The 14,872-nt window shown below is 41.7% G+C and overlaps 1 protein-coding gene across 1 annotated transcript; it reads left to right on the forward strand.

Annotated features, from left to right (window-relative positions):
- Window positions 1-7,776: 7,776 nt before the first annotated feature.
- Window positions 7,777-8,649, forward strand: LOC110740175 (the record flags this gene model as incomplete). Its single annotated transcript, XM_021920657.1, has 2 exons — window positions 7,777-8,170; window positions 8,344-8,649. Coding segments are annotated over 2 exons (400 nt in total), but the record flags the coding sequence as incomplete, so codon positions are not given.
- Window positions 8,650-14,872: the final 6,223 nt, after the last annotated feature.

Here is a 14,872-nt window from a genome sequence, read left to right on the forward strand (position 1 = left end):
TTGAATTAAAAATAGTCGGCAGCCGCCCACAAGCGGAAAGTAACAGCTGCCGAAATACGTACAGGCAAAATAAAAATATAATAAGCTGTTGTACGATAAGGCAAGCTGAAGCAAAAAAAAACAAAAGGCAAAAAATTCAGAAAGCGGCAAGTCTAAAGTTGAGCGCATGATGAACCGCAAGATTCTGAAGACGACTGCCCGAGTTCCTATGCTTCAGCCTGAGGATCAGACTGATCAGCTTCATTGGGCCCAATGGTGGTCTCAGCTCCAGCAGCAGAAGAAGCAGGCTTTGCACTCTGCCGAGCCTCCCTTTCCCTCTGCTCAGCCTCCAACTCCATCCTCTCAGCTTCTTCCTCGGCTTCCTCAGCCTTAAGGATTTCAGCTTCGATTGGAGTGGCATACTTCATGTGAGGGTCTTCGGGATCTTGGACCCATTCAGCACATTTGGACCAGTCCAGCTTCGGCTCAGCATGAAGGCAGACCCTTCGGCACACTCTGAACCCGTTTCTAAAACCCATTTTCATACTCTTCTTGGGTATAGATACGGACTTTGAGTAGAGCCTCAGCATCGGCCAACTTCTTCTTCGTCTCCTCCAAGTCTTCCTCGGATCTCTTCAGCTCATCGACGAGCTTGGAGGAGGAGCCTTTCAGCTCGGTAAACTCTTGCTGAACCCGGGAAGCCTCGGCCTGAACTTGGACCATTTCTTCCTTCTTGGCAGTGAGCTGATCCTCAGCCTCTTGTAGCTTAGCTCTTTGAGCTTCAGCAGCAGCAGCAGCCTCTGAGAGTTGGACGTCTTTGGCCAAGAGCAACTCTTCAGCAGCCATTCGGCTGGCTTCAAGAGCCTCTAGACGCTGCTGCACTTCAGCTTGTGCAGCAGTTCCTTCTTGAATTCGGCTCTCAATAGCAGCCTTGAATTTGGAGACGTCCACTCCCATATGCTCCTGGAGGAATTTTTCCCCTTCCATCAGTGGGGGAAAAAACCTCCATCTCCATAGCATCGCAGAAGGTTTTCAGAGCTTCGGCAGCTTTTTTACCGTACTCCTCAACCTCCTGCTGCTTCTCTTCAGCTGCTGCTTGCTTCAGCTTTAGCAAGCTTAACTTCCTCTTCAGCCACCTTCCTTTCGTGCACAGCAGCGTCCACCCTATCTTGTAGGGAATCTATCAGCTCTACAGTGAGAGTCTGATTGTGCACGAACTGAAAACAGGGGCACAAGTTAAAAAAGTAAAAAATAATAGCTGAAAGGTTGAGTTCAGAAAGAAATCAAGGCAAGGAAAATTACCTGCATCATCACCAGTTGGTTAGACCTGGCTGGGTCAGGAACTGATCTACTGGATTCGCCCATCCAGCAGTGGCCTTCAGCGACCAGATCCTTGCCCTGTCTACTTCGGACATGCCAGCAAAATTGCCGAAGTAGGCTGCAGCTCCTTCTCGGTTTTGACCCCATATGAGGTCCCAGATGTGATCTGGGATTGGAATTCGGGGGCCGAGAAACCCATTTCTCCAGAATGCAGAGTCTGGAAAGAAGGGAAGGACGACGATGGAGCTTGATTAGCTTTGGTTGTCTCAGCATCGTCCTTCTCAGAGGAGTCAAGTACTATGACCTCCTCTTCTTCAGGGGTGAGGACGAAAGCCTCAACCTCTCTTGCGATATCTGCCGTGAAGCCTTCAGCACTTGACATCACGGCATCTTTATTTTCGTGCTCAGCAGCACTCTCCTTGATTTCTTCTTGGACCCCTCCCTTAGGTCCGGGAGTTCTCTGATCCACCTCCATCTCAGGAGGTGGTGGAGGGGTCTTTTGAGGAGATTGGGGTGTTGGCTGGGGAACCTCGGCGATCCATTGCCTTCCTCAGGTTCCCTTATTGCGACGCCGATGGTCATCGGCCTCTGCTGAAAATCATGAGGGCCGATGATGGCCATCCTTCGGCGCCTTTTCAGAAGGGGCTGCTCGTCCATATCTGAATCTGAAGACTCTTGTATTTGATCTTCGGGACGAACAGGAGCTTTGCCTTCTCTGTGTCTGTTACTCTCTTCAGACTGTAACAGACAGGGGGGAAGAAGAGTGTGAGTAAAAAAAAAAAAAAAAAAAAAAAAAAAAAGAAAAAAGTTGTCTAAAAACTCACCGAGGTCTTCAGCAAAGCCTCGTCTTCTTCAGCTGCTCTAGCTGCAGCTTCGGCTTCAGCAGCTCTGGAGGACCCTTCTCCTCCTTCACAAGCCTCAAGTACCCGTGCAACCTCTTCGGCTGTGCGGGCAGCTTCAGCTTCTTCTTCCAGCAGCTGAAACAAGGGATCCCTCTTCTCCCACCAAGGCTTCTGCCTCTGATACAGAGCAACAGCCTCAATTTGGAAGTGGGAAGAGTCTAGGTGAACCTCTCGGCGCCTTGGTTCAGTGATAGGGGGAGCCCGATCAGTAACGACTCGTTCTCGGTTGACGCCAAGGCGAGCGTAATCAATGCCGACGTTGGTCTCGTCCCGTTCTGAAAAAGAAAAGGGGAGAGGTCAATTCAGTTAGTTCGGCACATCACAAGAAAGCAAAATGAAAGAAGAAAAGAGATAATTAAAAGGCCTCGGCCCCAGCCGAAGAAGATTACCATCCCTAAACTTTCGGCTGAGGCCGACAGCTGCCAGCATATTCTCTTGGAAAACATAGTGCGTATCGGGGAGCCAAGTCTCCGGGATATGCTGCATTCGGCCGCTGCCTCCCCGGTTCGGCAGCTTGCCGAAGATGTTCTGCTGATTAAGGTTCGGGTCTGGCCCGCTATCTTCGGGAGGACCTAAACTTCCCATATCAGGATCCGGCTCGGCAAGATACCGGGGAGCGCTGAAAACATAAGGATGGCTCGGCTCCGTGGGCGCCCTAACCCAAATCCATTGACCTCTCCAGTCCTTGTCTGAAGAGTCGTTCGGCCACATGGTTAGGAACGGGGCCGAGACTCAATCCGATACCACCCAGAACCATGGCTTCCGTGCCCACTCTGAATATTTGGCACTAGCCGATGGAGCTTTCTGAAGCAGTGCAGGTTCGGCACGTATCTGAAGAATTTGCAGACCCATAAGTACGTCATTACCCTTCGGATGCTGGTGGGGGTCAGCTGGCACAGGGAAATGTTGTAATGGATCAGCAAGTCTCGGACGAATACGTCCAAAGGGAACCTCAGCCCATACTGAAGCTGTCTCGTGTACACCCCCACATACCCCGGGGGTGGACGATGGATTCTATCGGATGCTGAGGGCATTCGGCACCAATATCCATCAGCTTCAAAAATGCCGTAGTGCAACTCAATTTGCTCAGCAAATCGATATTGATCGGCGTTCTCTACCCACCATGAGTAGGGACGGTTCTTTATCATGGCCGAAGCTACTTCGGCATCCTCCCACTCTGAAAACCCTGGGAGGATATCCCAAAGGACAGCGGGAACTTCATCATCCCGTCCTGAAGCTCTCACCCCCTCAGCCCTCTGAGGAGGAGCCGAAGAAATGGGAGTCGCCCTAACCCCTTCAGCAGGGTCAGACTCTGTCCTTCGTCCATTCCAGGTCCCAATCCTGACCCTGGGATCGGGGATTAGCCTTGCTCTTCTTGGAGCACGGGCTCCACCTCTAACTCCCCTCACCATCGACGAATTTCGAAGGAAAAAGTCGAAAAAGGGGAAAGAGTGCAAAGTCGAGGAAAAATGAAATAAAATCAAAGGAATTTACCTTGATCTGAAGCAAAAGCCGCCGATTTACGAATTGGTAGTGACAAGTCTCAGCTTCTAAGCTTAATGCTCGGGGAATTTGCGAAGTTTTGATGCGGGCTCTTGAGCGTTCTTGAGAATTCTGGGTTTGTGTTGATGAGTGAGTGGGGAGAGAAGACGCGCCTCTATTTATATCTCCAGAAATGGGAATTCAAGGAGTCTGCGTTTCAATTTCTCTCAAGCACCCCACTAAGTAACCGTTAAACACACAACCTTGCAGTTAAATCGCCCACTACCCGTCCAACTTCCGCAATCATCCACATTAACTGTTGTTATCTCATTAATCATGGGTTAATTACGGTTTAAATTCACATTTTTGGATCAGCAAATCATTCACTTCCCTCCTTTTCTGGTTAAATCAAACCCGACCCGTCATCCTTCCAAATCGGGTCTGGGGGGCAAGTTGTTTGGGTCCAATTTAGTCCAATTGGGCCTGGTCACTGAATGATCCAATTAAAAGCCCAAGGCAAAGGTTCAACTCTCCAAATATGCTAAAGTCAAAAATCAACATCCTCAAAGCCATGTCAAGGTCAGTCAACGGCCCAATCAGCTTGGCCCAGCCCAACTGATTTCCGGGCCCAATCCGCCTCCTTCATTAGCCAAGGTATAAAAGCCAACAATTTGGTCAATTCTTGGTAAGAAGAAAAAGACAAAGACAATAAAGCCTCAAGCAACTAAACTCTTGCACAGCTTTCTCTCTCTAATATACTGACTTAAGCATCGGAGGGGCCTTCCTCGGCGTCCCCCCGAGGCTAGTTTACGTGTATTTGTTGTGCAGGAAACCCTCGGCTCCTGCGTCGTTCGGACCGAGACCAAGTTCCCTCAAGATAAAAGGATCTTCCGAGATTCGATTGTTTTCATCCGAAACATTTGTTCATTGTCGAGTGCTGACGGAACGAAAGAGGTGAGAATGAGAATCTTGTACGAGATTCAAAAGTTGTAAAGGAAGAGATTCAAAACAGATAAAGGGGTCCCAGATTCTGGAAACAAACACTCAAAGAGGCCTTTGAAAAGTAGAGGTAATGTTTGTGAATGGAATGTTGAATAGAGGTGTCAAAATCACAATTCACCCGATTCGATTTGAAAAATATACGATTCAGATTTTAACTCGCGTGGACATAATAATTTAGTATGACTCATGTTTAAAAATTAACCCGACTCAATCCGACCAGACTTAACCAAACCCGATCCGAACACCTGAATTGACACATCTAATATTGAATGACATTCTCGATGGTTATATTTTCGTTCTTGTTGAAGTGATGTATTTAAGGCAGTATTATTCATCATTAGAAATTTTGGTAGAAAAAAAAAAGGTTGTGTGGGAATACACAAGATTATCAGTATCAAATGATAAAATTATATATAAATCAACAATTTTTTTTATTAAATATGAGTTCATAGTTATTGATATAATTACGAAAATGTCATGTTGATCGGATGTTTTTGTTGATTTATTTATTGTTTTGCCACCTGATACACGAATATCAACGTGTTAAATTGGGGCTCCCTCAATTTATGTGGTGTATAAAAGTAATTGTTATGAGATTAAATATATATAAAAGTAAGTGTTATGAGAATATATATATATATATATATATATATATATATATATATATATATATATATATATATATATATATGAGACCACCCGCCTTATGTGAGAACCCTATTTTATGTGAGGACATATTACAACCGTTAGATCAACTACATCCAAGGGTCATAATACAACCCGGTAAAACAAACAAAACAAAACAAATTTATTTCAAAATTTATTTCCTACGTTTTTTCTCTCTCCTCCTTCTTCTTTTTCGCTCATTTTTCTCTCTCCTCCTTCAATTCTACGGTGTTCTACTCTGCTGCTCTCTGATTTTTCATCACAAGTTCTTCAATCTTCATCAATTTTTCGTTAAATGTGAGTCTATTGTTTATACATTTGTTGTTTTTCAATTAATTTTAGGTTACATTCATTGTTTTATTTTCGTTTTGATATTCGTTTAATTTTTTCTGATTTTAGCTCATTAATTTTAACATGCAATGCGTCGATTATGTTTCATTTTGTTATTTTTTGTTGATTTTAGTTTTATTTTCGTTTTCTTGAGTGATTATCCAGTAAATTTTAGTTTTATTTTGCCTGAATTTTGGTTTTACTAAGTGTTCTTGTTTTGGTTTTGTATTTGCGATATTATGTTGTTTTGTTGCGATTTTTGCTTGATTTTGTTGCGATTTTTGCTTGATTTTCGTTTTGCTTTTCGTTTAATTTGTTCTGATTTTAGCTCATTAATTTTAGGTTACTTTGTGTCGATTATCTTTTAGTTTGTTTTTTTTGTTGATTTTAGTTTTTTTTCGTTTTTTTTTTAGTAATTATCAAGTTATTTTTAGTTTTATTTTCTCTGAATTTAGGTTTTTACAAGTCTTCTTGCTTTGGTTGTGTATTAATTTTAGGTTACTGTGTGTCGATTATCTTTTAGTTTGTTATTACTGTGTGTTTGAGTCATTAGTGACCATGACTCTGTTCAACTGTGTGTCTGAGTGTATATTGACTCAAGGCTGGGGTCCCAAGGGGCAAGGTAGTCAAGGTACTCAAGGCTGCTGATGGTGATATTGTTTGTGCTATTATGGAATTGACCACCTGATAAGTTTGCGTTCTCTTCTTTTGTGTTTTTTGATGCTTAGTTAGTCATTAGTGCTAGGTGCTGGATAACTCTGGGTCTCTGACGAGCTATATACTTTGTCGTATACTCTGGTAGTAACTTTAGTCCTGGCATTCTTTCCTTACCATGAATTCTTACTACAATCTTCTTAATTTCTCAATGATTAATGTTGCCCTATTCCATGCTTTGTGTACTTGGGTCAATGTTTAAGGGTGTCTTCTTTCGTCTGTATATTCCTGTACCTTGCTCTTTGCAGGTTTTTAAACTAGTTCTTTCTGTACCTTGAACGTTTAATGTAATGATTATGCCCAGAACTGAATTTGGGTGGTTTGTTTTATGTAAATAGTGGGAGCGTTGAATGTGTTATATTATCTAACCAGTAAAGTCGATGGTTCCGAGTCTTTTGTAAGGTCCTCCATGATGTGTAATTGTACCTTTATGTCATGTAGTCTACCTAACCTGCTGAATTTTGTTTAATCTCCTGACATTACTGAGCTTTTCTGCTTGAAATATTACATCTCTGTAATACATGTAGCTGTTTATATTTTTATTGCAATCTAGAGCGCTCTATCACTATTCACTAGTTGTTACACTACCTTTCCATCATATTCCTTTCGGGAAAGGACTTTTGGGGCGATATAGGCCGGTGTTCCTACCGTCGATTTTGGTTGAGAATGTAGCACTGCAGACTATTATAATTAACAAAGATTAGTCATGATTAGTAATTGATTATAAACAAAATGATAGATTCAGAGGAGTATCCCTGCCTTAGAGTAGCCAAAGTCGCAGATTTTGAGACGCGATTTTGAACTGCCATCTAAGAGAGTGTTTTTAAGCTTAAGATCTCTATGACAAATTTGTTGCATTCAGGAAAAAAAAAAAGCATTATTAGCCTTGTTTATGTGTATAAAAAGCTTAATTCATTTGAAATTAAGCTTTAATAACAGAACAAAAATCTAATATCATAGAATACATATAATGAAATGCACTCCATAATTACTCATTCTCTCCTGTTTGTTTTGTCATTTATGGTCTTGCAGTAAATGGAATTTACTCATTTAAGTCTACTGATTTTGTTTCGGATGACAAGTGGTTGTAGGGTATTACCACTGCACTTGAGGATAGATTTGGGGTTGGAATGAGGTGGGAGGAATGCAAGATGGGTATGAAGCATGTGAGAGTAGGTTTACTGACTAAATGTAGTTTCTAGGCTGGTTAAAGCAAAAAATTTGCTTGTCACTTAAAGAGCATCTATGTTTGATTGCTCATTTGACAAATGAGCATCTATGTTTTTGCTCATTTGACAAATGAGTATCTATGTTTTTGCTCATTTGTATAAAATTACCAACTAATTATTTACTGTTTTTTTTAATTGTTTTGTATGAGCAGGGAGACTATTGAAAAGGAGCCTGCTGCCGATGTTGGTTCATCAGGTGCTACTGCCGATGTTGTTTCAGCAAGGCCTGCTGCTAATGTTGGTTCAACAGGGCCTACTGCTGATGTTGGTTTAGCAGGGCCTGCTGCTGATGTTGGTTCATCAGAGGTATTAGTTGGTACTAAAGTTAAAGGTAAAAAGGTTGAAAAAGGATTGAAAGAAAAACAAAAGATTAAGCTGGAGGAGACGAAATCCAGCAACGAAGGGGAAGATTTGAAGTCTCATGTTTATGGGACATTACATAGTCGGATGTCCCCTTCATCCATCGTTCGAGTTATTGAAAAATGTTCAGAAAATCAGTTGAAAGCTATTAGAGCAATAGGATTCGGGTCTATGGAGTTCTTGAAGGTGACCCAACTGCCTTTGCAGTTGGGTTTATGGTTGGTTCATCACTTTGATGCTAACACATGCCCTTTAAACATTCCAGATTTTGAACCTTTTTGTATCACTGAAGAGCATGTGCATCAAGTACTTGGGCTGCCAATGGGTGGCATAGAAATTGACAAAAATAATTTTTCCAGAGATAAGAGAGTGATTCAGCAATGGAAGAAGCAATTCAAAAGCAACTCACTCTCTATCAAAATAGGGGAGCTGAAAGAGTTTCTGAAAGAGCATAACTCAGATGGTCTTATGTTCAAAAGGAACTTTGTAGTGCTATGCGTTTCTACATTGATGGATGGTAAACTTTTTATTTTTATTTTGCTTATTTTTAGTTATAGTTAGCACTTAGCAGTTGTGTGCTATATATAGCAATTATATTATCTAAGTTGTTGGTCATATATGTATAGAATCAGTTACTTGAAACTATACATCATTAGATAAAGACTGTTGACACTTTCAGAATAAGATATATATATATATATATATATATATATATATATGTATGTATGTATTTATTTTTTATTCTATGTATTTATCTTTTGGGCTATCTAAGTAGTTTGTATAATTTGATGGATTATTGTTGTTAGTCAATGATGAGATGGGTGAACAAATTTGGAATAGGATTTGGTACATACTTCATATTAACATACTTGTCAAAAAATTTCAAGTTATATTAAAAATTAATTATATCATCAGGAAAAGGTGGAGAATCAACATCATGGTTTTAAATTTTATAGGAGTTTGCTCATTTTCAATTTTGTTTGCTTATTTATATTATATTTTGTTCATTTAAATTTCCTTTTGCTCATTTTTCTTTTGTTTTGCTCATTTTTTTGTCAGGGAAACAAAATGTGAATATCAATTCTGGTATTCTCACATTTCTTTCTGATGTTGATAAAATAAAGGACTTGAATTGGTGCAAGTATATCCTTGATTCACTTGTGAAGGCCAAGCTTTTCTGGGAAGAACGTCAAACTGGTTCTTTTCCTAGGTCTTTACTGTTTCTTATGGTATTACTTTAATTTTTGTTGTTTTTTTAATGTAGTATTTTTTACTTATTTGTTGATTTTTAATTTACTAATTATTTTTCTTACTTGTTTGTAGTTTTTATGTATTAATTGTTATTTGTTTAATTTTAATGTACTAATTTTTTCTATCTTACTTGTTTGTAGTTTTTATACGCTGATCAGTTTGTCATTGAGGAAGTTAGAGCCAAACGAGAAACTCCAGTTCTCAAAGGTTGGATAACCGATATGTTGTCAAGTCGTGAGAAATTGGAAATTTTTAAAGGGAGGCTTGTAGTTTTTGATAAAAATCAGAAGCTTGTTGGTCCTTTTGGCAGCAAACAACCAAAAATGGTATTTCACTTGTAACCAATACTTAGTTTTTCTATGTCTTTGGCATTGCTTGAAGAATTGAATTGGAACAAATCTTGCCTTTAGGAAAATGATGCAATGTGGTGCTCTTTATAGCACATTAATGGACCTCCTAAATCAGTAAAAAATTATTTGCTCATTTGTCAAATGAGCAATTTTTTTTTGCTCATTTGATACTCTATGTGATTTGGATGAAAATTACACAATTACCTAATTTTTTTTTTGTTTTTTTTTTGTTTTTGCTTGATTTTAGGAACAATCTGATCCAATTCATACAAAAAAATGAAGAAATTGAACAAGATTCGAAGAAGGTATTTATATGACTTTTCTGGAAACTTATATTAATTTGCTCATTTTTTGTTTTTGTTTTTTTTTCCTAATTTTTGTTATTTTTTTACTTAATTTGTGAATTTGTATTGTTGTTTTGTGAATTTGGGGATTGTCGTGCGATGAAAGAGTAGGGGGTTAAAAGGTTGGGGGTGTGCGAGTTGTTATGAGGTGAGGGTGACTTTCATGGTGAATATCCTTTGAGTTGTGCATATTAATTGAATCCGATATCATTTTTTTTTATTTTTTAACTATCAACATATATCTAGTTAATTTAGCCTCTATGATTTTGAAGATTAGGGTATGTTGGGTTGTTCTCTTTACTGAACTCATTGTATAATATCTTGGATTGGACTATTTCTGTTGCTTCTGCTTACTGCTTTGTTTAGTTCATTTATGCTATACTTAGTTAATATCAAGAATTATAGCTATGCCTTGTTTAAATGTCTTTGATTTACCTTTAGCATATAATTTTTAAATTGTTTAAATGCTGAAAATGTCTATTCTTTGGAACTTGAATATGTCATAAGAGGTTTGTGGCTTTGGCATATAACTATGGATGTCCCATACGTAGCTTACCTGTCCTACCCTTGTACCATATTAGTGTCAGACTTCTGCCCAGACCTTGTAAAATAGTGATTTGTGCCTCCTCACCTAAGCTAACCTATGAAAAGTTGTCTGAATCTACATCATAATTATCAGCCCAATCCCTATCCTCCCTAAGATACATCTTCTGGTTGTATCTTAGGGAGGATAGGGTTAATATCACATTTGTGTACCACATTTCTTTTCTTATTTCACATCTACTTTGCTCATTTCATATTTTCTCTTTTCATTTATATTAACCTTATTATGTATTTTTTTATTTTTTTTTATTTTTATAGAAATGCCTTATGGAGCTTGCAACAACATCTACAAATCTAGTCTTGGCATACATGGATTTCAGTGAAAAACATGAAACTGCTGTTAAGTATTTTCCAAACAATGAGAAGATTCAAAAGCTGAAGGAAGATGCAATGACTGTTTGTGATGAGCACAAGATGAGCTCTAAAGCTTTGACTGAAGATATTCCTCTCTCATTTAGCCAAGATGAACAGTATTGGCAAGATCTAGCTGTAATTGAAGCTTGTGATAGGTTTTCAAAGATTTCAGGCAATGACAAGCATGCTGAATCTACAATTAATGCTAGGGTTGATCATCTGATTGAATCAGAACCAATTGATGTTACTAAGATTGCTGCTGAATGTGTTCACATAACAAGTGGTATACCTGATGTTGAAGCTCCATCTGTTATCATACAGCCTAAGGTTGCTGAGCATGTGTTTAAAAAAACATGGAGAGTCAAGTATGAGATATAGTTTAAGAAGTTAAGTTGCCAAAGGATGTGGAACTCCTTCATTTCAGCTTAGGAATCTCTTCTAAAGAAACTAATTCTCAGGAGAAGTCCCCTGGTGTTTAGGGTGAAAATACCCTAAGACACGTGGCCCAATAAAGGCTTGACACGTGTCAATCTTCAAACGGTCTGCAAAGGCCCAATCCCTTTGCAGACACGTGTCCCCTATACCCTAATTGAGGTACAGTTCTCCCTTTCTATAAATAGTAAGGGTAGACCTCATTTATGAGGATACATTAATTGCAACCAACAAAAAAAACCAAACAAAGCCCAAAACCTACTGAAACGCTCTCGAACCGAGAAGCTTTTACTGTTCTTATTCCACTTCGAAAAGATACTAACTTAATCTTCGGAGGCGGAAACTCCCACCCCCCATCCGGAGTCTCCCGTTACTTGTGCAGGTACAGGCGTAAGAAGGAGGTCTGCTAGGTGCAGGTACAGGCGTAAGAAGGAAGTCTGCTAGGAAATTGTAACTCTCCCGAAGGACACATAGAAAACCCCCAAACATCTGGCGCCGTCTGTGGGGAGAGTACTTTCTAGATGACATCTGAGCCTATACTACCTGGTAAAGGCAATCTGCCTACTGGGGAGGTTGAGGTCCATTCGGACCAAGATACAGCCGATAACTATGACTTGGAAGCCTACACTGCTGCGGATGGCTCTTTGAGGACCAAGAACACCCGTTCCAAAGATAAGAGAGAACGGGAAGGGAACCAGGCGGCTCCTAGCAAGCCAACTAGGGGGCCGCTTGGGTTAACCTCTACCGCTGGAGACTCCCCAGTCTCCAGAAATGAGCTCATGAATATATGATGATGAGCTTCAAAGGAGAGATCAAAGGCCTTCTGGACTACACAGCCGGCCCCCGTAAGGGTCAGGCGGAAGAAAGGCGTCACGGTAAAAAGACAGCCAAAACAGTAAAGGGTAGAGCATCTACCCCACATCCGAAGTCAGACATGCCAGCTAGGCTCTTTGATTTCTCAAAGATGCACACTCCTATAGATGGAGTCAGAAAGCCCGTCCGGCACATTCAGCCGGATGGAACCAAGAAAGTCTATTCTGATGCCCGGACGCTCATCCAAGATAAAAAGACTCAGCGATCCGAGTCGGCATCAACATCGACCTTTCGAGACAGCTTCAATGCCACCTCAGGAAGGCACTCGAGAACAAACAATGACAGCCGGACGAGCGAGGTTTCCGCTCGATCCCCCCCATATGATCCAACCGGCAGTGCATGGAACACCGTATACGCCCTTTGGATCCCCCTATGCACAGGCAGGTATTTTCGGGGGGCAGCATCAGTCGCCCGTCCAGCCTATGGACTGGCAGCTCCGGCTGCTCAACCTTGGGGAACAGCCAACGGCGTTCTCCAGAGAAATCACCGAGATGACCCAGCCGTCTAAAATCAAAAACGTGTTGGTAGGCGCCTACGACGGTACCACCAACCCGGAAGATCACCTTATGGCATACACCAACCTGATGTATTTGCAGGGTTTGGATGATGCCGCATGGTGCCGGTGCTTCCCGGCTACGTTGAAAGGGATTGCTCAACGTTGGTTTGGTAACCTCCCAGCCGGATGCATCAATAATTTCAGGACCTTGGCCTACTGGTTTACGTCCAACTTTTCTATGAACATCCCTGCCAAGAAAACAAGCCTTGATCTAGGGGCAATACAACAGGGAGACAAAGAGGGGCTCCGGTCATATGTCAGGCGGTTTAACCTGATGAGGATCCAAATCCATGGATTGTCTGATGACGTTGCCTATACTGATTTCTTCAAAGGCTTAAAAGATGGATCAACTTTTAAGTTTGACTTGGTTAGGAAGAGGGTCTCCACTCTTCACGAGGCACTCATGAAGGCGGAGGCCTACATTCAGGCAGTGGAATTGTGCTGTTAAACTTCCAACGGATTACAAAAGATCCGATAAAAAAAGAGAATCGGCCTACCCAGTCGGCCAAAAAGGAAGACAAGAGAAAGGGGGTATGGGCGGCAGACTCATCCGGACAACCTTTCCAGAAAAAAGAAGAGGTCGGATCCGTATGTGCCAAAGTACTAGTTCAACAAGGACTGTGCCTCCATTCTCAACGAAGTAAAGGACCGGTTGAATCTTGAAAAAACGAGAGAGGGCGAGGTCAGGCGGCCTCATGATGACCCCATAGTCATCGAGTGCAAAATCGCCAATCAAAGAGGATCTTGATTGATACCGGGAGCTCATCCGACCTCATCAGCTACCGGGTGCTTGGAGAAACTCAAGTATAAGCCCAGTAGCATGCTTCCGGCCTCATACCCTCTTGTAGGTTTTGGGGGAGGAGTAGTACATCCGGTGGGCATGATTGATCTACCATCCGGTTCGGAGAGAAGGGTAAGGGCCGGCATATGGTTGTCAAGTTTCTTGTTGTAGAAGAGCTGACTGCCTACAATCTGATTATTGGCCGTTCCCCTTAACCTCTCAAAGGCAGTCATCATCCCATCTCTAATGTTGATAAAGTTTGAAAGGGATGATGGCACAGTCGGTTCCTTGAGTGGGGACCAAAAGATGGCGAGAGAGTGTTACCTCTCGGACATCAAACCAACGCTTGACACAGGCGGTCAAGAGAAAGAAAAATTGTTGAACTTGACGACTGATCAAAGCTTACCGGCTACAAAGCCAGCCGGTAAAAAGAGGAAGGCGGACCAACTGGCGCCTGTGAAGGAGAAACAATAGCAATCACTGTCCGGGGAGAGGACAAACGTCCTTCGCCCTCAGCCGGCAGGAGAAATAATTGATGTTGTCCTTGAAGACAGGTCAGACAGAACCGTCAAGGTGGAACGGCTGTGTTTGAAAGTTTGGGATCAGGTTTGCTCCTTTTCTGAAGGAGTTCAAAAGTGTGTTTGCCTTTGAAGTAGAAGAGATGCCGGGTGTAAGTCCGGGTCGCTGTGGATCCTAAGAAGAAGCCGGTCAGGCAAAAAACGGAACCATGGCGAGGGAAAAGGCAGCAACGAGGTCAAGAAACTCTTGGATGCTGGATTCATCCGGCAATGTTACTACCCGGATTGGGTAGCCAATGTCGTCCTTGTGAAAAAGCCGAATGGAACCTGGCGGATGTGTGTAGATTACACGGACCTCAACAGGGCTTGTCCAAAGGATAGCTACCCGCTTCCAAAGATAGATCATTTGGTAGACTCTACAGCCGGCCATGCCCTGATGAGTTTCATGGACGCCTATTCCGGCTTCCATCAGATACCCTTGTGGAAGAAAGACCAAGAGAAGACGGCTTTCGTCACAGATCAAGGGCTATATTGCTACAAGGTGATGCCGTTTGGGTTGAAGAATGCGCCTGCTACTTTCCAGCGAATGATGAACTCGGTCTTTTATGATCATTGGAAGGAACGTGGAGGTGTACATTGATGACATGATTGTCAAATCAAAGCTGCAGGCGAATCATCTAGCCGACCTCCGAGAAACTCTCACCACCCTCAGACGGCATAAAGTCATGTTAAATCCTAAAAAATGCGTCTTTGGAGTTGAGTCCGGGAAGTTTCTTGGATTTTTGATTGATCAGAGGGGCATAGAAGCCAATCCGGACAAAGTACA

Source organism: Chenopodium quinoa, unplaced genomic scaffold, assembly GCF_001683475.1.
Source record: "Chenopodium quinoa cultivar QQ74 unplaced genomic scaffold, ASM168347v1, whole genome shotgun sequence".
Taxonomy (NCBI): Eukaryota; Viridiplantae; Streptophyta; class Magnoliopsida; order Caryophyllales; family Amaranthaceae; genus Chenopodium; species Chenopodium quinoa.